The sequence below is a fragment of the Oryzias melastigma genome, linkage group LG16 (genome assembly GCF_002922805.2).
Source record: "Oryzias melastigma strain HK-1 linkage group LG16, ASM292280v2, whole genome shotgun sequence".
NCBI classification, from domain to species: Eukaryota; Metazoa; Chordata; class Actinopteri; order Beloniformes; family Adrianichthyidae; genus Oryzias; species Oryzias melastigma.
The window spans coordinates 11,510,667-11,532,643 of NC_050527.1; the positions used below are offsets into that span (position 1 = coordinate 11,510,667).

General features: G+C 42.7%; 1 protein-coding gene across 1 annotated transcript in view; it reads right to left on the reverse strand.

Moving 5' to 3' along the window:
• Nucleotides 1–3,533: 3,533 nt before the first annotated feature.
• Nucleotides 3,534–21,977, reverse strand: part of LOC112143158 (urokinase plasminogen activator surface receptor) — a 23,819-nt gene continuing 5,375 nt past the window's right edge. Inside the window, exons 5-8 of the mRNA XM_036215909.1 lie at nucleotides 4,615–4,731; nucleotides 4,369–4,524; nucleotides 4,183–4,284; nucleotides 3,534–4,052 (exon numbers count right to left, since the gene is read on the reverse strand). Coding sequence (XP_036071802.1) covers nucleotides 3,823–4,052; nucleotides 4,183–4,284; nucleotides 4,369–4,524; nucleotides 4,615–4,731 — 605 coding nt within the window. The 3' untranslated portion in view covers nucleotides 3,534–3,822. The remainder of the gene's footprint in view (nucleotides 4,053–4,182; nucleotides 4,285–4,368; nucleotides 4,525–4,614; nucleotides 4,732–21,977) is intronic.

Below are 21,977 nucleotides of genomic sequence, written 5' to 3' on the forward strand. Positions count from 1 at the left end.
TGTTATTTTTTGATACATTAGAACATATGGAATATATCTGGATACGTATTTTAGCTTTGTCCCAGGCCATTACTAACACTTTAACTTCCACATTTGATTCTGTAAGTGAGAAGCCTGGCACCATATAGATTCGACCAGAGAGCTGTAAGCAGGAGTGCATCCACTGATGGAGTCATTTAAATGCTCAGCTCTCAGTCTGGTTCTGAACTTCGACTTGATGACATTCATGTCAGAAAAAGGAGATTCACAAAGATATGTCGACCCAAATAATGCTGCCATTTTCGTAGTAGTCTGGTGGAAATATGCATAATTTTCTGGATGCACTAAAATCCAGAACTGCAACCGAGGGGATGTGTTGAAATATATATATTTTTTATTTGCTGGATGAATAAATTGAGCTTTACTTTGAAGGCCTTCACAGCACTGATCATGTGACTGATTTTTTTGTCTCTACCTTGTAATTTGTTGGTTCATCTTAATTGGGGATTGTCATCCAGACGATCCCAGAGTTTCTGCTGTTTTTCTGCTGTTTCCGTGTCTCTGTGACTGAGTTTGAAAGCTGTTCTGCATTAACCTGAGAGGAGGGAGCTGATCGGGTCACTGAAAACATCATGTGTCAAAAGCTGAGTTCCTGATTGGCTGATGCGACACAGCAACCTGTCAAACTGATCTGCTGTAAAGTGAAGCCAGACATTCGAGAACTGTGTGGTGCGTGCTCGCTCTCATGCTCATCCCGTCAGTTGCTTTACATGAGCCCGCCCACTATCACAGGAAAGGCAACGGGATTAGTTAGAACTTCAAAGTACTGAAGTGATTGATGTGTCCAAAGACAAATAGATGTTCAACGAAACAAAGCACCGACATACTGCACCGTTTGCAGCAGCTTCTTTTTGTTTCGGTTGAACCGCGTAAATGAAAACAGTTCCTTCTTGGAACCGAACTTTGGTACCCAACCATAGTTGTCACCAAGTGACAATTCAAAGTTGTTCTTTTGAATAGCATTGCAGTGTGCTACTAAAAAGGGTCTCCCAAGCTATCAGTAGTTCGCGAGTAATGGGTTGGAGATCCCTGGTATTGGCCCTTTAATGGATTACAAATCAGCTGAGTTTATGTATAGTTATTGTAAGTGATGTATACTTGTGTAGCGTACAAGGGGGTGAATATGAAGTATTCAATCCCAAAGTTGGTTGAAAAATATGAATTTTATTAAACTGAAATTTAATAAAATTATCCTCGGGGCACCACCTTCGTAATGAAGGAAAATATTACTCATTAATGATTAGCCGCTACTTCTAATCAATAAAGCAATCAATTAATCAGTCTCTCAATTTTAGCTTAAGTGTCTTTACCTTTGAAGGGACTTTACCACAAAGAAGACAAATAAAGAAATCTGAACAACGACGTCCTTTTGAATATTTATTGAATAACATGAGGTTAAACAAGCAGAAATAATGGACGTAAAAGCATGGAAAGCAATCAACATATGTGGAACATAGAATATAGCTTTAACTAATAACTAGAAATAGGTAAATGAGAAGAAAAGACATGAAATATTGAGGTGAGGAATGCTAAGTGTGTGGATGCATTAAGTGTGTGTTGTGTATAAAAATGTGTTGTTACTGATCTGAGAATAAGCTATTCTTAAAAGGGGAATTCAAAACGGGGCAAAGATGTTACTCTTGCAAAAATAGTTCATCTTTGTTCTAACCACCAGCAGTTGACTGTATGAGCGAAGTTCGACTTCTCACCAAGCGGTCTGGAGATCTGGGTCTGCTCTGCCGGGAAGGGTGGTTGATCCCGTTCTTAGCTGGATGGTTCAGGCGGGCCGTGGAGGCGAGATCTGCAGCCAGGCGTAGAAGGAAAGGGAACCTGCGGTTCTGCTCCGTTCAGTCACTTAGCTTCTGGGGTGGTCGAACGATTTCTCTATTCCGTTTTGTGACCAAAAAGTATAAGTCGCAAAGCTGGCCGGACAATGAAACTTATCGACTGGTCTAGCATTAAAATCAGTTTCAAAATAAAAGCATCAAAAATGGTAAAAATGTTAGAATCAGTCTATGAAATAAACGGGAGACAAAAATGTTGAAAAGGAAGAAAGCGCGCGAGAAAAACCGTGATCTTAAGACTGGAAGAACTTAGATGTTTCTGTTCTGTTCCTGTTCTGGCTTCTGGCTTATCAGTCCTGTTGACTTAGAGGCGTGTTGTTGAGCCTGTCTGAGAAGCCTAGAGAAGGTGTTGAGAAGTGAGGAAAAAAAGGGAAGAAGAGAACCTCTGGCCTGCGCGCCAGAGTTTTCAAACTGAGAGGCAGGGCCAGAATCGCCCAATCCGACGGAATTTGAGGCGTTTTACGATTGGAGGTAATTTGCATGTCCCAATGAGCTCTGTCTATGCAAATTTCAGGGGTGTCACTTTATTCTGGTCTGTGGATGTTTATTCTTAATGCTGAATTAACAACAAAAGAGGTTTCTATCAACTAAAGTTATCAAAAAGTTTGTAAAACCCTATATGTATGTGTGAATCCTGCCTGTGGCACATAAAACGCTTCCCAAAGTCCATATAAACACAGAAAAGAAATTCTCCAAGCTTTGACGGTTACACAATGGTTATTCATGGATTTTTACCTCAAAGTAGTTGTGAATCTTCTTCTGTTAGGAATAAAGGTGTGATTACACACATGTAATAATTGGACATTTCTTGGAGCTGTGGAGAGATGTTTTACATGTAAGATACAATGAACAAAAGTCCTGTGTTTTAAAACATAAGAAAACTTATGAAAGGTCACGTGTTTCAAACAAAGGATTCTGAGTGTCTGTCGGGAATGCTTGCAGACTCTCCAGGGGTCAGCCTGCTGGAACCAAGATTATTTTGAAGTAGACAGGCTGAAGTTAGCCAGAGTTTCGAATGCAAAATAGTCAGGGTTCTGGCCCAGTTTAATGACTTACATCCGAGTGGAAGGTAGGGGTTTCAGACGACTTTATGGCCCCTTGCTAAAAGAGGGACTCTTTTATCTTGAAAAAGGCATTCCACATGAAAGTTGGGTGACCAAATGGTCAGCACAGGTTATCACAGTTGTTTCCAAGGGTGGAATGCTACACTTGTATGGCTCTTTTCTACCTTCCTAGAAGGCCAACAGCACTTTTTACCACCCCAATCACCCGCAAAACAGATTCACACACTGATAGCAGCTCCACTCCTTAGAATTGACACTACCCTGTAACCACCAGGAGCAATGGCAGGTTCAGCATCTTGCCCAAGGACATGTCGACACGTAGGCGGGCAAGGTGGGAACCGAACCTCCAATCCTCAGATTTAGAGGTCAACTTCATGACTTCTGCACCATGGCAGCCCCTCCCACTTTGATAAAAAAAAAAATGTTAATTTATCTTGCTAATTTAGGTAGCAATATATTTTTTTAAATAATAACTTTTTCATTTGTCTCCCTCCTAACTCCCTGGTCCAGCACAATTTTTATTCAAATATTTTCTGCTATGTTTAAACCACTGAGTAACAAATTGGTAAAAACAATAAGACAATTGTTTTTAACAGTTATTGTTTATTGAAAACCCACAAAGATCCTTCATTTTGTTGTACATTGTACTGGGGAATTGGACATACATCATTCTTACAGTACAAAAAATTAAAAAAATAGGTTTGTAAAATTTTAAAGTACTGAATATTCTCAACTATCCCCAAAAAAATACATTTTAGTTTTGGCAACATTATATACTTTTTGCCTCCCACTTTGGTCAAAAGTATCAAAGATGGGCCATTACAGATTGGTACCTATTAGATGACAGCAAAAAGGAAAATCAGCTGTGTCATCACTTATGAAAACAAAACCAAAAAGATCAACAGTCCTGCAAAGATGCTAGTACTGGCAGTTGCAGTGATGGCGCTGCTTTTGACAGTTGGTGTGATCTTAGGTTGGTTGCAATTGTTACCTTGGCAGCAGGTGACGTTGCTACCAAAATATTTATGCTTAAATTCTGTTTTCAAAGCGCAGTGATCCTTTGTAGTGCAGCCTTTCTCGATCCCTTCAAGTGATAGAACAGCAGCTGAGAAAAAAAGGAGAGAAAAAAAGGAAATTTTAATTTGTTTTCAGTTTTAAAATTGAATTTTTGAATTTGAATTGTTTTTAGTTTTAGATGTTGAAAATATTTGAAAAGCATAAAAGAAGAAGGTTACTTGTTGTTGTAAAACATTGGTCCATGTTCCCTTCACATTTCAGAGTTCTGCTGCATTTTTTTCCAAGACAGCACGTTTTGCCATTTGGAACAGATTCCGGTTCTGTAAAACAGTCAGTACAGATAAATAAGCTGTTACTGTAGAAAGTGTGCATCTTGAGGATAACCATAAAAAGTCAGATGTTACCAGAGATGAGTTGTCCGTTGCAGAGGTCTGAGTTGCAGCACTGGATCATTTTAAACATTTTCTTATCTCCGTAGTCAGTTGAAAAATTCCCACATAGTTCAGATGGGACACAACCCTTTAGTTGATAATTAAACAAGTCAAAGGTGGGATATTTATCTGATCAGAGAAGAATAGATATATATTAACACCAAACTTTTAGAATGAAAAAGCAAGAACCGGCAGAAATTGTGAGCTGGCATAATGCACCTTTTTTATAGACTGAAGCACACTGATGATTCTTGTCAGGACATTGCACTTCCTCTTTTTTGTCAGTGCAGCCCCCTGGATTTGATGTTGAGCACTGGTAACACTTCAGAGCATCAGCTGAAAAAACAAACAAACAAACAAACAAAAAAACAGAATAGTTGTTTAGCTGACATGAATGTATTAATTTACTTATTTAAAAAAAAATAACAGCAGTTGTCAGGATTTATAAATGACACTCAGAACACAATCACAGCAAAATAAAAAGTTTGTATATGATTGCAAAAACTACAGGCAAGACATAAGTGGTCTATTATCAAACAGAGTTGTACACAAATTGAAAATTTACCCTTTGGAAGAAGCCAAATCCCTAAAAGCAGTATAAAGAAACCCATCTTTCCCTTCAGTAGGACAAAAATGAGCTTCTTTCCCTGTTGTTATCCTATGTTAGTAGCACTTCTGGAAGAAGGTATGTCTGCAGGCTTTGCTTCCTCCTCCAAATACTTTTTAAGTCCATTTATTCATTTTTTTCCATTAATTATATGCCCAAATATAATTTACAGGACAACTATATTTTGTAAAATGTGGTAGGTAAGGCAAGACAAGTTTATTTGTATAGCACATTTCATGTACAGAGACAATTCAAAGTGCTTTACATAAAACATTAAAAGAAACAATAAAAAAAATAGTAAAGATGTGATTATTAAAATAAAATGAAAGGGGGCTTACCATGAAAATTCTACTCTTTGAGGTTTTTTTTACTGTCCATTTGTCACAGGGTGGATTTTTTAATTTTCTTATATGTATTTTATTTGGGTTTTTAATGTTCTGGCTCTGCTCAAACTGACTGAGGGCCAGTGAATGCCCCACCAACGAACTGATGAGCAACAGGTGTGGGGCAAGGTGGCTCTCAATGCTGGATACTTTAAAAGGACTAGCAGCAGAGCCAGACGGCAGGAAGGACGCCAGGCACAGGAGAGACACGGAGGACAGAGGGGGAGCTGCCTCTGGTAACCCTGGGGGGTTACCCCATCCGCCGGAGTCACAGGCAGCTGGGTCTGCAAGCACCAGCTGCGGCGTGCGTGCCTGTGGATCCCTTGCGAAGACTCTGGCCTACAGCGGGGATTCAGGTGCCGGTGGTGGAGGACTGCAGCACAAAGCCTTCCCAGGGAGCAGCGGGACAGCGAGGTGGAGAGGGGCGTGCTGAAGACCAGCAGCAGAGGGGTGTGGTTGCGACCCACCCCTCTCTGAGCTAAGTACCCTCTCCGTCTCCCCTTTTTAACTATCCGAGGAGACCTTTCCGAACCCATTTTAGATCATTTTATTGCATGCTTTGGGTTTTAATTGACTTTTATCTTGTTTTTATTTGGTTTTATGTGTTTTAGACTGTTTGGACTGTGTGCTCCTTGGACTGGGTTTGGACTGTGTGCTCCTTGGACCAGGATGTCAGCGTGGACCATTTGTGCCTGGACGCTTTTTATTGACTCTTCTCCTTTCTTTTTTTAATTTTTTAATTTATTTTTTTTAAAACCCTGTGGACAAAATAAACTTTCATTCCCCTGAAGTGGTCAAACCTGGTTGTCCTGACTCCTGCACGGCATCCGATCCCTCTCAAAGAGTTGGAACTTACGACATGTGACACATTCCTCACTATGAAGAACCCCAAAGAGGTATTTTGATCCGTTCATGCATTTAAGAGTAATCCTCTAAAAACCTGCGCTGTCTGCAGCAGTCCCTCCCATAACCCACTGTTGCATCTTCATATAAAAGAATGTCCAAATGGTGAGTAAGGTGCACCAGTTTTCATTTACATTCAACCACGTCTCGGTGTATCCGAACACACCTGCTCACTCTGGCTTATCTGACTTGTATGGAGAAAAATCGGGCCAATATCATTTGAAACCCAAATAAATTTAATTGAAAAATATATTGGTGTTTGGAAAAAACAATATAAATGTCCTCATCCTCATCCACCAGTATTTGTTGGTAAGCATGACTCATGTTTAGCTTAGAAAACTGCTTTCCTCCTGAAAGTGCAGTGAACAGATCCTCCAGTTTTTGGTATGGGGTATTGCTCCAAAGAAGCCACTGTATTTACAGTTAGTTTGTAATCTCCACACAGTCGTATAGTCCCTGTAGGTTTAAGAATGGGCACCACAGACGCTGCCCACTCAGCATACTTGACAGGTGAGATAATATTTTCCCTTAACAGTCGGTCTATTTCTTCATCTACTTTTGCTCGCATAGCAAAAGGATTGGATCGAGGACGGAAGAAGCGAGGAGAGGCATTTGATTTTACCTGAATGGTGCATTTAGTGCAGTGTTTCCCAACCCTGGTCCTCAGGGCACACTGTCCGGGATTTTTTAATCCAACCCTGCTCAAACACACCTGCGTTTGATGACCGTCATTGTCAGGCTTCTGCTGAGCCTGATGATGAGCTGAATCAGGTGTGCATAAGCAGAGGAACATGGAAAACATGTAGGACAGTGTGCCCCGAGGACCAGGGTTTGGAAACACTGCTTTAGTGTTCCCAGAGTGCCCAGTTCCTCTTTAAACACATTTCCATCCCTGTTCAACACTTGATGTAGTGTATTTTCTGTTGCCTTGACTTGATGCAATCTCTCACCTTGGCATCTGTGTTTTATTTCTCTCCAATCCAGACTGATCTCCTCCAGCCAGCCTCGACCTAGCAAGCTGGGCCTGTCCCCTTTAACAACATTCAGGGGCAGTTACAATGTCTGGTGTTGGTACTGTACCTTCACTCTTGTGGTACCAGTAACCTTCACAGGATCCCCTGTATAGGTTTCCATTTCAATTTTTGCATGCTTCAGACTCTGAAGTTTTGTGTTTTTCCATGTCACTTTAAATGTTCCTTCACTCATAACAGTTAAGCAGCAGCCGGTGTCAATTTCAAAGTTGACTTCTTGTCCATGAAGTTTTAATTTCACAGTGAAGGTCTCGACTTTTTTTAGGTCCACTCCGGTCTGACATCCTACCTTGTACACTTTGCCCCCTAGCTTTGGTCCACTATTGATGCAGTTCACCGTGAAAGAGTCCTGTTCATCATCCACACTTTTCTTTTCCTCTTCTGTGTCATAAACGTTGTGTGAATGATGACGAGATCCCTGCTTAATTTCTCTCTTCAGGTGTTTATGTTTATGTTTGACCTGGTTTTAATTTTGCTTCTACAGGCTCTTGCTATATGACCCACTTTGCTACACATGACATTTTTCTCTTTTGTACTTACATTCTGCCGCTGTGTGTCTGGTTCTTTTACACCTGTAGCATTCTTGGCTGTCTTTTGGAATGTCTGAGGTTCCTAGTGTCCTCTATGGATACTGTAGCATTTTGTAGATGTGCCCGTCAGCAGATCCTGTGCATTTTTATTTGCCGTCTCATGTGATACTGCAGTCCCCATAGCCTTTTCCAAGGTGAGATCCGTTTCAGCCCAGACACGCCTTTGGATACTGTCATCATTAATCCCACATATAATCCGGTCCCTCAACTTTTGTTGTTGGGTGTTCCCGTAGTTGCAGTTTTGGGCTAAACGGCGCAGCTCAGCTATATGCTCCATAACTGTTACATTAGGCTTCCGGTTTCGCAAATCTAACTTATATATCTGTACTATCTCACTTGATTTTGGGTCGTAATGGTTCTTCATCAATAATACAAGCTCTCTGAAGGACTTGTCTTTTGGCTTGTCCGGGCCGAGGAGGTTGCACATTAAACTGTATGTTGATGCTCCAACAACACTTATCAATATTCCCTTCTGTCTATCTTCAGTCCTGACTGCCGAGTGTGATGGCGGAGAGAGGTACAGCACTGGTGAGTCGGGATGAAAATTCACGACAAAAACCAAATTCAACTAATAATCTGGACTCAGAACTTCTGGATAAAACTGCTGGGATCATAACTGAACTTAAAGAAGACATCAGTCATTTAAGAGCTGAGCTAGAAATGAAGGATGCTCTTCTCTCCAAGTTTATGGATGTCTCCTTTGCACAATCAAAGAGGCTTACCTCACTTAACGCTGCGCTCCAGGACACAGCTCCGTGGGATCCTTCCACCTGTCCACGGCCTTCCTCATTTTCCAATCCCAAGCATAATTCGCCGGATGAAGAGGTGGTTATCCGAAGGCCCAGAGGGAGCTTAGAGGAGACTCAAAGGCCTCTTCTTCTGAGTCTTTCCAACCGCTTCGCCACTCTGGCCGTCGATTCTCCGGCTCCTTCCGCATCGGCTACAGCGGCACAGACTCCTCCTGATCTGGGCTCCGTCGTCGATTTTCCCGCTCTCCAGTGACACGCCACGGAGATCCCGGTGAAACACGGAAGGACCGCAGCAGTCCCGAGGATCATCCCATCCGGATCTGACGAGCGTCGCCGGCTGGAGCTCCCCGCGTCTTCCCGGCCGGCAACATCAACATCTTCCTCCCGCTGTTGGTTCCTGAAGGAGGCCGTCCGCTTTCACTCCAGCGGAGCCCGCGCTTCGCCGCCATCGACAGTCACCGCCTGCAAGGTGAGGCAGCCGCCGCCGCACAGGTACGCTCTGCTGCTACTACACCTGTCAGCGCTTCACCTGCTCCCGCGTCTCCTCCTCCTCTGTTTTCCCTGACGACGGCGATAATCGGGGATTCCATTATAAGGAAGGTCCGCTTTTTTAACGCGGTGACTCGCTGTTTCACCGGAGCCACAGTTCTTGACCTCCTCGAGAAACTCCCAGACCTGCTGCGCTCCTTCCCTTCCACTGTTGGTTTTAATGACACGTCTTATCGAGAGTTGGAAACGAATAAAAAGGCTTTTATTGAACTTTTTAATTTTTTAAAATTATGTCCATTGACTGTTTTTATTTCGGGGCCCCTCCCCTCCCTCTCCCGCGGCCAGGGCCGTTTCAGCAGGCTGCTGAGTCTGAACACCTGGCTCCAGTCTGCTTCCAGACAGAATGGATTTTTGTTTATTGACAATTTTAACCTGTTCTGGAACAGACCTTCCTTTTATAGACTTGACGGATTCTGGATTATAAAATCGATACTCTATTTTTAACTGAAACATGGCTGAGCATGAAAGCATTCACTGTTCTCACAGAAGTCTCTCTACCTAATTTTAGTTTTATTTTTTCAACCAGGGAGGGCAAAAAAGGTGATGGTACTGCATAAATAATGTCCAACTTATTTACAGTAAAGCAAATTGCATTGGATCAGTACCCCAGCTTTGAATATCATGCTTTTGTTTTAACAGCCCTCCAATTTTATGAATCACAGTATACAGACCGCCAAAATCAAACACTGGTTTTATCGAGGAGTTTTCTGAGTTCTTAGCATCTGTCCACACCTCCTTTAACATGATTTTATTAACTGGTGATTTTAATCTTCATGTAGACAGGGAGTTAGACAGTAATGCTACTCAGTTTATGGACTGGCTCACTTCTCTGGATTTTAAACAACACGTCATGCAGCCGACCCAGAACAGGGGGCACACTCTTGACCTTGTCATCAGTCATGGTTTATCTGCTAGCGTGTCCTCTGTTGTGGATCTGGCTGTATCTGATCATTACTGTGTGCTTTTTGATATCACTGCTTTTATAAAACAAGAGACCTCTGTGAGAACAGTAAAGAAACGCTACTTAACTCCTGAAGTGGTCAAAAACTTTATTTAATCAGTTCGCTCTATCCCTCCACTTGTCTTACAAGCTCCCTATGATCTAATTTTAGAAAATTTCAACAATAAAGTACAATCCAGTCTCAATTCAGTTGCTCCGCTTAAAACAAAAAAGATAAATACTAAACCCACACCCCCTTGGAGAACAGCGGAAGTCAAACAATTGAAGAGTCGATGTAGAGCCACGGAAAGATATATATATAAAAATTGAATTGAAATTGAATTGAATTGAAAGACGCTGGAAAAAATACAAACTCGAAATAAACTATCTAGTATTCCAAAATCTACTAAAACAATATAATCACACAGTAAAGCAAACCAGGAACTTGTACTTTGCTAAATTCATTTCCGAAAATAAAAATAAGCCCAGAGTCCTCTTTAACACAATTGAATACTTAAATAATTCTGATATGAATAAAAACCCACTACCAGCTATCACGTCATTGTGCGAGGACTTTGCAGACCACTTCAGGAGCAAAATTGACTTTGTCAGGTCTAATGCCTTAAAAGATCAGAAAAGCCTTTTTATCGTAAACGATGGCTTGATCTTACCTGAGGAAACACTGAACAGTTTGTGCCTGATTGAAGCTGCAACACTTGGTCGAGTTTTCTCCCAAGTTAATCCAACAACCTGTTTTTTAGATCCAATCCCCACAACACTATTTAAATAATTTCATGGATCTTTTGAGAGCGAGATTTTAAATATCATGAACTGCTCTCTTCAAACAGGTGTTTTTCCCACTGCCTTTAAAACTGCAGTGGTGAAACCCTTATTAAAGAAAGCAAATTTAGATCCCACAATTCTTAATAACTACAGACCAGTGTCCAACTTATCATTTTTAAGCAAGATTTTAGAAAAACTTGTTTTTATTCAGCTGAATGAGTTTCTTTCAGATAATAACATCTTTGAGATAAACCAGTCAGGTTTTAGAAAAAACCACAGCAGAGACGGCCCTGTTAAAAATCGTTGATGATATCAGATGTGCCTTGGATTCAGGTCAGATCTCAGTATTAGTTCTTCTAGATCTAAGTGCTGCTTCTGAAACTGTTGATCACCTGATCCTGTTAAACAGACTTAAGTGCCTTGGCCTTTCAGGGACTGTTCTCCAGTGGTTCAAGTCCTACCTCCTGGAGAGAAACTTTATGGTAAGCATGGACACTTACTTCTCTGGGGTCCACGCAATTAAATGTGGTGTACCTCAAGGTTCCATCTTTGGCCCCTTGCTTTTTAACATTTACATGCTTCCCTTGGGGAATGTCATCAGGAGGCACAACATCAGCTTTCACAGCTATGCTGATGACACCCAGCTGTACATAGCTATGTCTCCTGATGACACAAAGCCAATAGAGGCACTTTTTAACTGCATTTTAGATGTGAAAATATGGATGGTCAAAAATTTTTTGCAGCTCAACCAGGAGAAAACTGAAATTTTAGTTATTGGTCCTGAAGCCAAGAGAGAGAAACAGTGTTTGAAACTTAAAGAACTTTCTTTGAGTTGGCCGTTACATTTGACTCTAAGCTAACTTTTATCCCACACATTAAGCAGGTGATAAAAACTGGTTTCTATCATCTTAGAAATCTGGCTATAGTCCGCCCAATTCTCTCTCTTGCAAACATGGAGACGTTGATGCATGCTTTTATTATCAGTAGAATTGATTACTGCAACGCCCTTTTAACTGGTCTACCAAAAAGTAGCATCAAGAACCTTCAGCTTTTACAAAATTCTGCTGCAAGAGTTCTCACAAAGACCAGGAAGCGGGCCCACATCACCCAGATTTTAAAATCCCTGCATTGGCTCCCCATAAGCTTCAGGATTGATTTTAAGATACTTTTAATGGTTTTTAAATGTCTTAAAGATCTTGCGTCTTCTTATTTGTCAGACCTTTTAGTCAAATATGAACCCTCGCGTACCCTGAGATCCTCTGGTACTGGTCTGCTAATCGTTCCACCTCTAAAAACCAAAACGTACGGAGAGGCATCTTTTGAGTATTATGGCCCTCATTTGTGGAACAGTCTGCCAGAGGACCTGAGAGCTGCAGAGACCTTAGTTGCTTTTAAGAAAGGCCTCAAGACCCATCTTTTTATTCATACTTTTAGCTAATTTTATTTTCTGAATTTATTTGGTATTTATTTATTTTTCTATGTGATCATGTTTTAGGATTTTACACATATTTTTTTTTTTTATAATTTTTGTGGTTATGTTCTATTGTCAAAGTATTTACTGATTATTTTTTATAATTTTTGTGGTTATGTTTTATTGCCAAATTATTTACTGATTTTATCAATATGTTTAATTTTTATTTTGACTTTTTCATTTTATGTTCCTGTGCTTCCTCAGCTGGATCCTCTCCCTCTGGGTCGTCTGCTGTCCAGCCCCTGCAGCTCTAGATGGAGACCTGCGTTGCTGCCTAGCTGCAGTGAGGCTGGGTCCCCGTCTGTGATGCTGCAACTGGCTGTCTATGCGGCAGTCCCCAGAGGATGAGGTTCCAACAAAATTAGCGTTTCTGACAACTAATTTTCTGTGCTCAGCTTATATCCACTCTGTTTTTTTATCCGTTAAGGGAATGGGAGGTGTGCAAGGGATCTGTGTGTGGGCCTTGGCGAGGAAGGGCATTATTTATTATTTATTTTTTGTGTCTAATTTTATTGTGATTGTTTTTATTTCATTTGTTTTACTTTGTTGGAAAGCACTTTGTTTTATGTTTCATATGAAAAGTGCTCTATAAATAAAGATTGATTGATTGATCAATTTCAATGGCCGCAAAAAAACTGTTCCAAGTATTTCCGTATACTCATCCCAGGTCTCCATCTTCTGATCAAACGCTGCGAGCGTGCCAATTGTTGCCATGCTTCCTCAGTAGGAGGCTAAGCTAACCTCCGCCACATGTTAGCCCTGCCTTTTCTTTTCTTCTTCTTTTTGAACGTCCACGGGCACTCCTCCCCCTCAAAAATCCTTGTTGCCAAAAAGATGTTGCATCTTCATATAAAATAATGTCCAAACGGTGACTAGGGTGCACCAGTTTTATTTACATTCAACCACGTCTCAGTACATCCGAACACACCTGCTCACTCAGGTTTATCTGACTTCTATTTTTTCAAACACACAGCTCTGTGGACCTTGCCTGTCCCCTGCTGGCCATATGATTAACATAAAATATAATAACAAACATTTCAGAATCAAGATACCACGAAAACGAGTGGGTGGAAACATGCTGACGTAAGATCGATGCCAACTGCTTCCTCCATGAAGAGTCTGTGCTGCAAGCTCCGCCCCCAGACTAACACTACACTCAATTTATCCACAGAGGTAGTGATGATCAGCAAAAAAATGCTCACAGCTTTGTCCTGTCTTCAATAAATTAAAGCTCAAATAGGTGTTTGTTACTTAAACCGTGCCGCTCCTTTAGGACACGCTCCCACCTCCGGTTCGGCATAGCTGGGAAGGAGCTGCGTGTGTGTTGTGAAGCAGTTTAGCGATGGCCAGGCAAGCTAAAGGCAGATATATCGTATGTGCATCCATCTTTAAAGAAGTTTGGATAATTTTCATGGGAGAAATACAGAGACACAGATTTCTCTGGGATGACGTCATGTAGTGGACAGCTCTAGCACGCAGCGACAGACGGAGCTTCAGGAATCGAGCCGTTTTACTTTTGGGTATGAACAAACTAACAAAATATAATGAATATTTCTTAAATAATTTGTTTTTTGGTGGGCCAAAGGTAATATATGATCATATATATGCATATAAAGGCTGAAGAAAAACATGGTAGGGCCCCTTTAAAAGACAGTAAAAAGATTTTAATTTAAAACAAGCTTAGATAAACAGTGTGGTTGTAAACTTTTGAATACAAACCAACCAAATTCAGCTAAGGAACAGGTCTTTAACCTGGTTTTAAAGGCCTCGTGCGGTGAAAATCGTGATTTTTTTAAAACTGCAATAAAACATTAGTATTTATGTCACAAATGAACCCCCGTATAATTATTTTGTCACCCGCGGCCCCGTGCACTCTCTACAAGCGTTCAAAGATAGCGCGGTCGCTCAGATTTTCTGCAGCCACCGATAAGTAGGTCATAGGTCGTGTGACGTCAGTACAGGAACATACAGCTAGATCCGCTAGTGTTGTGATGACTTTCTGGGCATGGAATTACTTAACATAATAGAATTTAGACTGCCGTGGATTTGGGGATTCGAACGGGATAATGGTGAATAGGAGTGTGGTATTTGGGTGCAGTATTGTGCCGAAGAAGGGGGTCTCCCTTCATGAACTGTCAGCCTGCCCCAGGGCAGCTGTGGCTACAATAGTAGCTTACCATCACCAAGTATGAATGAGGTGTGAATGAATAATGGATATACAATGTAAGCGCTTTGAGCGTCTGGAAAAGCGCAGATAAATCCAATCCAATATTATTATTAATTTCCCCTTTCAATAAAGGAGAGGGGCTCTCCCCGGTCAGGGGAAGGCTTTGAGCCCTCCCCGGCCCTCTGGAGGAGGAACGCGGGGGGTGTACGGGCACCTGGCGGGCGCGCGCCGGATGGCCAGGGTGAGGCTGCCAGGCCGCCGCGCTGCGGGGGGTTTGCGGTTCCGAGGCCCCGGGCCGGGCATGGGGGGCGCCGTGGGTTCGCCGGACGGTTGTCCGGCGCCGGCAGCCGAGCCCGCACGAAGGGTTTTTGCTCCCTCCCGGGGCCGTGAGGCCGGCGGGGGGTGGCCTCCGCGCGAGGCGCAGGAGGACCCCGCGGCCATCTGAAAAGAGGACCCACGCGGGGGTTGGTTGCACGCGGGCGAGGGAGGTCGAGAGGGCGGCGGGGGAGCGAGCCCACCCGTCGCCGCAGCAGCAGCAGACCCTCGTCCGGGTCCGCCGCCCGCTTAGGGGCGGGGGGCTCCGTCCGCCTCAGCCCTGGAGGAGGACGACAAAGGACGCTCCGCTGCAGCGGCGGCGCCTTTCTTTTTCCGGTGATGATCCTTCCGCAGGTTCACTACGGAAACCTTGTTAGACTTTTATTTCTCTAAATAGTCAAGTTTGATCGTCTTCTCGGCCCATCGCTGTATGAGCTTTCACCATCGTCATCCGAAGCCCCTGTATCCTCAGATGAGGATACCTCCGGTTCAAACTGGTAGGGCTGTACACCCTCCGAACCCTGTGTCGTTAAAATTCCCCTTCATCCAAAGAAATATCTGCTAAATCGTGGTCTACGTCGCTTCTCAAACCGTCCGCCATTGTTGTTTACACTCTAGGATCCCTGAAGTGACGTCACGCGCAGCCCCGCCCATCACCACCTATCAACCAAATTTGAAGCTGTGCACGACCATAAAATGATCAATAAAATCGCGCTGGATCATTTTAAGTGAATATTTTTATCAGATTCGTTTTCCAAGTTCCATTGACTTTCTAAATTAAAAAAAAAAAAAATTGCCACTGCACGAGGCCTTTAAGTACACTGAGTGTTTCTCCTGATATGAGGTTTTCTGGAAGTCTGTTCCAGATCTGTGGGGCATAGAAGCTGTATGCAGCTTGTCCATGTTTAGTTCTGACTCTAGGAACTGATAAAAGATCCTGATGACCGGAGAGGTCTGGCTGGTACATACTGGGTCAGGAGGTCAGTCATGTATTTTGGTGCTAAACCATTCAAAGCTTTATAAACCAGTAACAGAACTTTAAAGTCTATCCTCTGACAGACAGGTAGCCAGTGTAAAGACCTCAGAACTGGACTGATGTGGTCTACTTTCTTGGTCCTTGTGAGAACCCGAGCAGCAGAGTTCTGAATAAGCTGCAGTTTCCTGATGGATTTTTTTGGTTGTCCTGTAAAAGCACTGTTACAGTAATCAAGTCGACTAAAGATGAAAGCATGCACTAGTTTCTCCAGGTCCTGCTTAGACATCAGATCTTTAATCCTAGAGATATTTTTTAGATGATAGTAGGCTGATTTTGTGACAGCCTCAATGTGTTTATCAAAATGTGAGTCTATCTGTATTAAGCTACAAGTAAATGTAACTTAAAGTCACAAAACAACAACAAACAGCAAAACAACCACAACATTAAAGAAGTAACACAGATTTATGGGTTCTCCCCCAAACTGAACAATATGAAGGGATGTAGGTAGTGAAAGAATGAAAGTACTGATGTACATTCTAACATCCCCTGCTTTTCTCCCTTTTTAAAAAATATAATTTTCTCCCTTTTTATTCATTTTCTTTGTTTCTATGGGCATCCTGAGGTTTTTTATGTTTAGGAATATCTTCAGTTCAAAGATGTTATTAGTGTTTTGTTTAATAAATGGGCCTCAGTCAGCAAATATTTTGACTGTGTTTATATCTGCAAATAGCTTTTGAAATACTTTATAAATGTTTTATTAAATATATGTTTTAAAGCTTTAAAAAAGAATTGCAGTGTTTTAAAGAGTTTTCTGTTGTTGATTCAGATTACCTCATTTGATTTAAGTCTCGTTTTAATGCCAGAAACAAATGAAGGAGAAAAGCTGCAGATTCATTAAAAGATTAATAAACTGTTGTCTTTATTTTAGTTAGAATATAGCTTAAAGACCTCAAGTTTAAAGATAATGATGGTTAAGATAAGTGTTTTACATCCAGTCGCCGTACGAACCGATTAGTCGACTAATCGAAAAAAAATAATCGGAGAATACTCGACTATTGAAATAATCGTTTGTGGCAGCCCTAGTGTCATCTGCATAGCTATGGTAACTAATGTTGTTGTTCTTTATAACCTGAGCCAGTTGTATAATGTAGATGTTAAACAGTAGTGGTCCTAGGATAGAGCCTTGGGGCATTCCACATGTAATTTCTGTTGGCTCAGATATGAAATTACGAATTGACACAAAATATTTCCTGTTTTCTAAGTAATGGTAATCATGTATCAACTCTTCAACATGTGCAGTACAAATAATCAGAATCAGAAATCCTTTATTACTCCCACAATGGGGAAATTCTCTCAGTGGTGGGCAGCAGCTGCTGGATGGCAAGTTATTAGATTAGTGATGTTCCTATTTAATTTTTCTTCCCTGAACTTGTTGCACATATGCCAAACAGTTTAACTTTTGAAATCAGTAAGTTTTTGAAAGCTCTCTCTAATTTTTAATAATTCTCTTACTCATCCAAATAGTTCCCCTCAAGGGTTTTAAATACTTGTTCCAATAAGTAAAGACATTTCTCACAACTAGTCATGCAGACTGCTTCTACAGACATTTTTGAAAAATTGGGCAGCTGTCAGGAATTTACTAATTCCAAGAGTGAAACTACGAATTGCCACAGATGCAGCAAGTTCAGAGTGAGACATTTTCAGTTGACAACATATTTTAAAGTCAGCTGTCAGTGTCTTGAACACAAACCTAAAGTGAGAATAACAACAACTGAACTAGAAAGTGATAGACTGCATTAACTGATAAAGTGAGAACAGCTGATGCTAATATACTGTACATAGAAACAATCAGTATAACTGCCAAGGCCATGATTTGGGGAGCCGGGCTCAGTTTGAGTCTCTTGGAGTTTAGTTTTATTTTGACAGAGGTGACCTCTTCCTCCCAATCCGCATCATTGGAACCGTCTTTTTCATATTTTATCACAGCTTCTTTAATAACAATGAAAAATAAATAAATAAATATATTTTGAAATACTATTTTACTCTATTTTTATGGAGGGGAGTCCTACTCTCAGGGTTCCCGCAGGGTCTTGAAAAGTCTTGAACCTTCAATTTGAAAATTTGTAAATAAGACCTTAAAAAGCATTTTAAAAGTCCTAAATTTTGATGTCTTGGTCTTAAAAATGGTGCCGAATAAAACTTTTACTGTATGATTTCTCTGGACTTTTTTTTGTTTTACTGCAATTATGTCAGTAAAGCACATTTAGCAACACGCTGGATGCTAACCACTGACTAAAACTGCTATTTTTCTTCATCTTCTTAAGACGAAGAAGGTGGGGGGAAAGGTGCACCTGCTTCAGTCTTATGACTAGGTTTGGGAGGCAGTTCCAAATAGGAACAGTTATGATTTACGCAATTCTACCGAAACCGAAAGAAGCTGCTGCAATCGGCTATTCATTTCAGTACCAAGTTTCAGTACAGGAGTGTTTGAGCAGTGTGTTTGAGGAGCAGCTCGTCTCCAACAACTGTTGGGTGAAGGTGGGATGCACTTTGGACAGATCGGCAGACTGTCACACCGCAACGGTTATCTTGCTGCAGCCAGCCTCCCAGAGATCAGCGGACCTCGCTCAATACGCCTGGAGACGGACAGCTACTGCGTGGAGCTGTGGCAGCCTGCTCAGGTCTCCTAAACTGTGATGTTTTTCTTATTTTGGTCAAGACCACAAAAAAAAGGTTCTATATTTTCCCTCCTCCTTGGGTTAATGCAGGACAGCCTTCAAACTCAGTCATGACGCAGAAACACAGCAGTTATCCAGACACACCCCCTGAGTGAGATAGAAGGGGAACATGGCGGCGCACACAGTTGCTGCGGCACAGTGCTACACTTTTCGGTCGGTGCTCTGTTTGGATGTTATGTATGTATTTTGTTTTGTTTTTTGCACAATCTGCCTGGCAAATAACATCTACTGCCGGCATGAGCTACTCAAGATCGGAGTATGCAACAAATTGGTGACGAGCAAGTTTCACCGCTCACACAATATTCCGGTGAAGATAGCAAGACAACTCCGTGGATTATCATCCCGGCGGGGAGGAGAAAGAGAAGGGTAGCAAATGCAGGGCTGCAGGGCTGGTCTGCTAGCCAAGCTACGGAGGCAGCCATTCAAAACACCGCTTCCCAGCGTGTTTCTCTCGAACGTCAGATCCCTCACTAACAAGATGGATGAACTGAGGCTACAGATCCCAACGAACAACGGAGTAAAAGATCCTTGCGTCTTACTTGTCACAGAGACCTGGCTTCATCAATCCATCCCCAGCACAGCTATCGAGCTAACCGGCTACACACAGTGCAGTGCTTTGACCGTATGGAGGACTCCAGTAAGAGCAGAGGAGGAGGGCTCTGTATTTACGTAAACAACCGCTGGTGTTCCAACATGGTGATTACAGACGAACACTGTTCACCAGACATTGAATATTTGACTGTGAAATGCAGACCCATTTATCTATCGAGGGAGTTCACCGCGATCATGCTAACTGCTGTCTATATACCACCAAATGCTGATGCTAACTCCGTTATTGGACTGCTACATATGAGCATCAACAATTCACAAAGCCGCCACCGTGACGCCGTACAGATCATAGCAGGGGATTTTAATCACACAGATTTGAAGACAGCACTCCTCAAATTTCATCAGCATGTCAAATGTGCCACTAGGGGAGTGAACACATCGGACAAAGCATTCTCCAATGTCAAACTGGGCTACCGTGCTTAACCCCTTCCACACCTGGGTCAATCCGATCATCTGTCCGTGCTCCTGATTCCAGCATATGTCCCCCTCATGAAGGCCGCACCTACCATCACAAGGACAGTCACAACCTGGCCAGAGGGGGCCTCCCAGCAGCCGCAGGACTGTTTCCAGAGGACCAACTGGGCGGTCTTTGAACATCCTGACCTGGGAATATTCGCTGACAGTGTACTGTGCTACATCAGTAATTGCATAGACAATGGTACAGTAAATAAAAATATCAAAATATACTCCAACCAAAAGCCATGGATGACACGGAAGGTCCAGCAGCTGCTAAAAGACAGGAATTCTGCCTTCAAGTCTGGCAACAGCGACCACTACAGCAAAGCTCGATCAGACCTGAGAAAGCAATCAAGGAGGCCAAGGGAGACTAGAGAAGGAGGATAGAGGTACACCTGGGCAGCAACAACAGCCGGCAGGTGTGGCAGGGCATTCAACATATCACCAACTACAGGACCAACATTCGTGCTGCTGAAGGTGACCCCGCGCTGGCAGAGGAACTGAACATCTTCTTTACCCGCTTCGAAACCACTGCAACTGGGGGAGCAGGACAACACCAGGCCCACATCAGCCTGGTCCTCCCTCTGGAGGAGCATGAGGTAAGACGCACGCTTAAGGAAGTCAACCTTATGAAGGCGGCCAGTCCTGATGGAGTTCCGGAACGAGTGCTAAAAGACTGTGCTGATCAGCTGGCTGGAGTCCTTAATAAGATCTTCAACCAGTCCCTTGCCCAGTCCACAGTACCTCCCTGCCTGAAGTCCTCCATCATTGTGCCTCTGCCAAAAAAGACCAACACCCCCAGCCTCAACGATTATAGACCAGTGGCACTTACACCAGTTGTGATTAAGTGTTTTGAGAGACTGGTCTGGAACCAAATCACAACAACTCTGCCCCAAAGTCTTGACCCTCGTCAATTTGCATACAAAGAAAATAGATCCACAGAGGACGTGGTGGCCACAGCACTCCACGCTGCTCTGTCACACATGGAGCACCAAGGATGCTACGTGAGAATCCTCTTCATGGACTATAGTTCCGCATTCAACACCATCATCCCGCACAAACTGGTAGGCAAGCTGGAGTACCTGGGTCTGTCACCATCCATCTTTACGTGGATTAGCAGCTTCCTTGTCGACCTCAGACAGAGAGTCAGAGTAGGCAGCTACACATCCTTGGCTCTGAGCCTCAGCACTGGATCACCGCAGGGCTGTGTGCTCAGCCCATAGACTGAAAAAAAATTAATGGACAGATCGAGCACTGAGGTCCCCCATTGGAAATGCATTACTTCCTCTCCTCGCGAAAGTAGGCCGCCGCTTTCACCGTCAATTCCTGAAACGGATACCGCCATTCGCAACCCATCTTCAGCGATTGGTCTGAGTCATAGCTGAGTCATGGAATCTACAGGAAGTACTGTCGCCAATCAGGAGTGAGATTATTGCAACCGTCCATCTCTTTCCACGCCTCTACCACGAGACCGACCGCGGATGTAAACACCTTCAATAACGGCGGCTCGGGAGAATGGCTTTTTAGGTTTCGTTTTGATCACGTGGCCAGGAATCCTCCCGCTCTTTTCTAAATGACATCGTTCCCGGTTAAGGTTAGGATTATGGTTATGGTTAGGGTTAGAAAAGCAAATTGTTCTTTTGTGGGGCTGTCTGTGATGCTCACGGCTCCACCAGGGGACGTGTCAAACGTGGAAAACAGACTTTTACACGTTTGGGACCGCGCGTATTATATGCACGCAAAAAACGGTTTTGGCGTATATTATGCATGGTATTTCCCAAATCGTGGCATATCTACGCATTTTATTGAGACTGGGCTGATTGTACAAGTCATTGTTGAAGCCTTTGAGGGAGAACCATTCCAACATTTGATTCTGTCAGCGGTCCTTTGGGATTTACTTACATTTATTCCTTTTTGCTGAGATAAAAGGAGCATTTGGGTGACACCGCTGCAGACCGGCGAGTGTCCCCCTCGCGCGCGCGCCGCAGCTCGTCTCTTTACATGCGGCCATGTTAGTCTGATCAGATGCACGTGAGAAGTGCTTTCAGCGGTATTTAAAATAAATAACCATCCTAACAAGTGAACAGCTGGATCTTCTTTCTGTTTGAAAATACGTCCCGGTCCTTTAATGTTTCTCTCGCCTGACGGCTGCGTCTAATTCAGGCTGAAGCTGGAAAAGTTCGGCGAAGCTTAAACTTTGGTTGGTGATTTTATGCGCATATATGCAACTTAGATTTCATAAGATACAATCAAAACAGTGAAATAAAGAAAAAAGAACGTTAAACAAAGAAAAAAGTCCAAAGCACATAACCTCA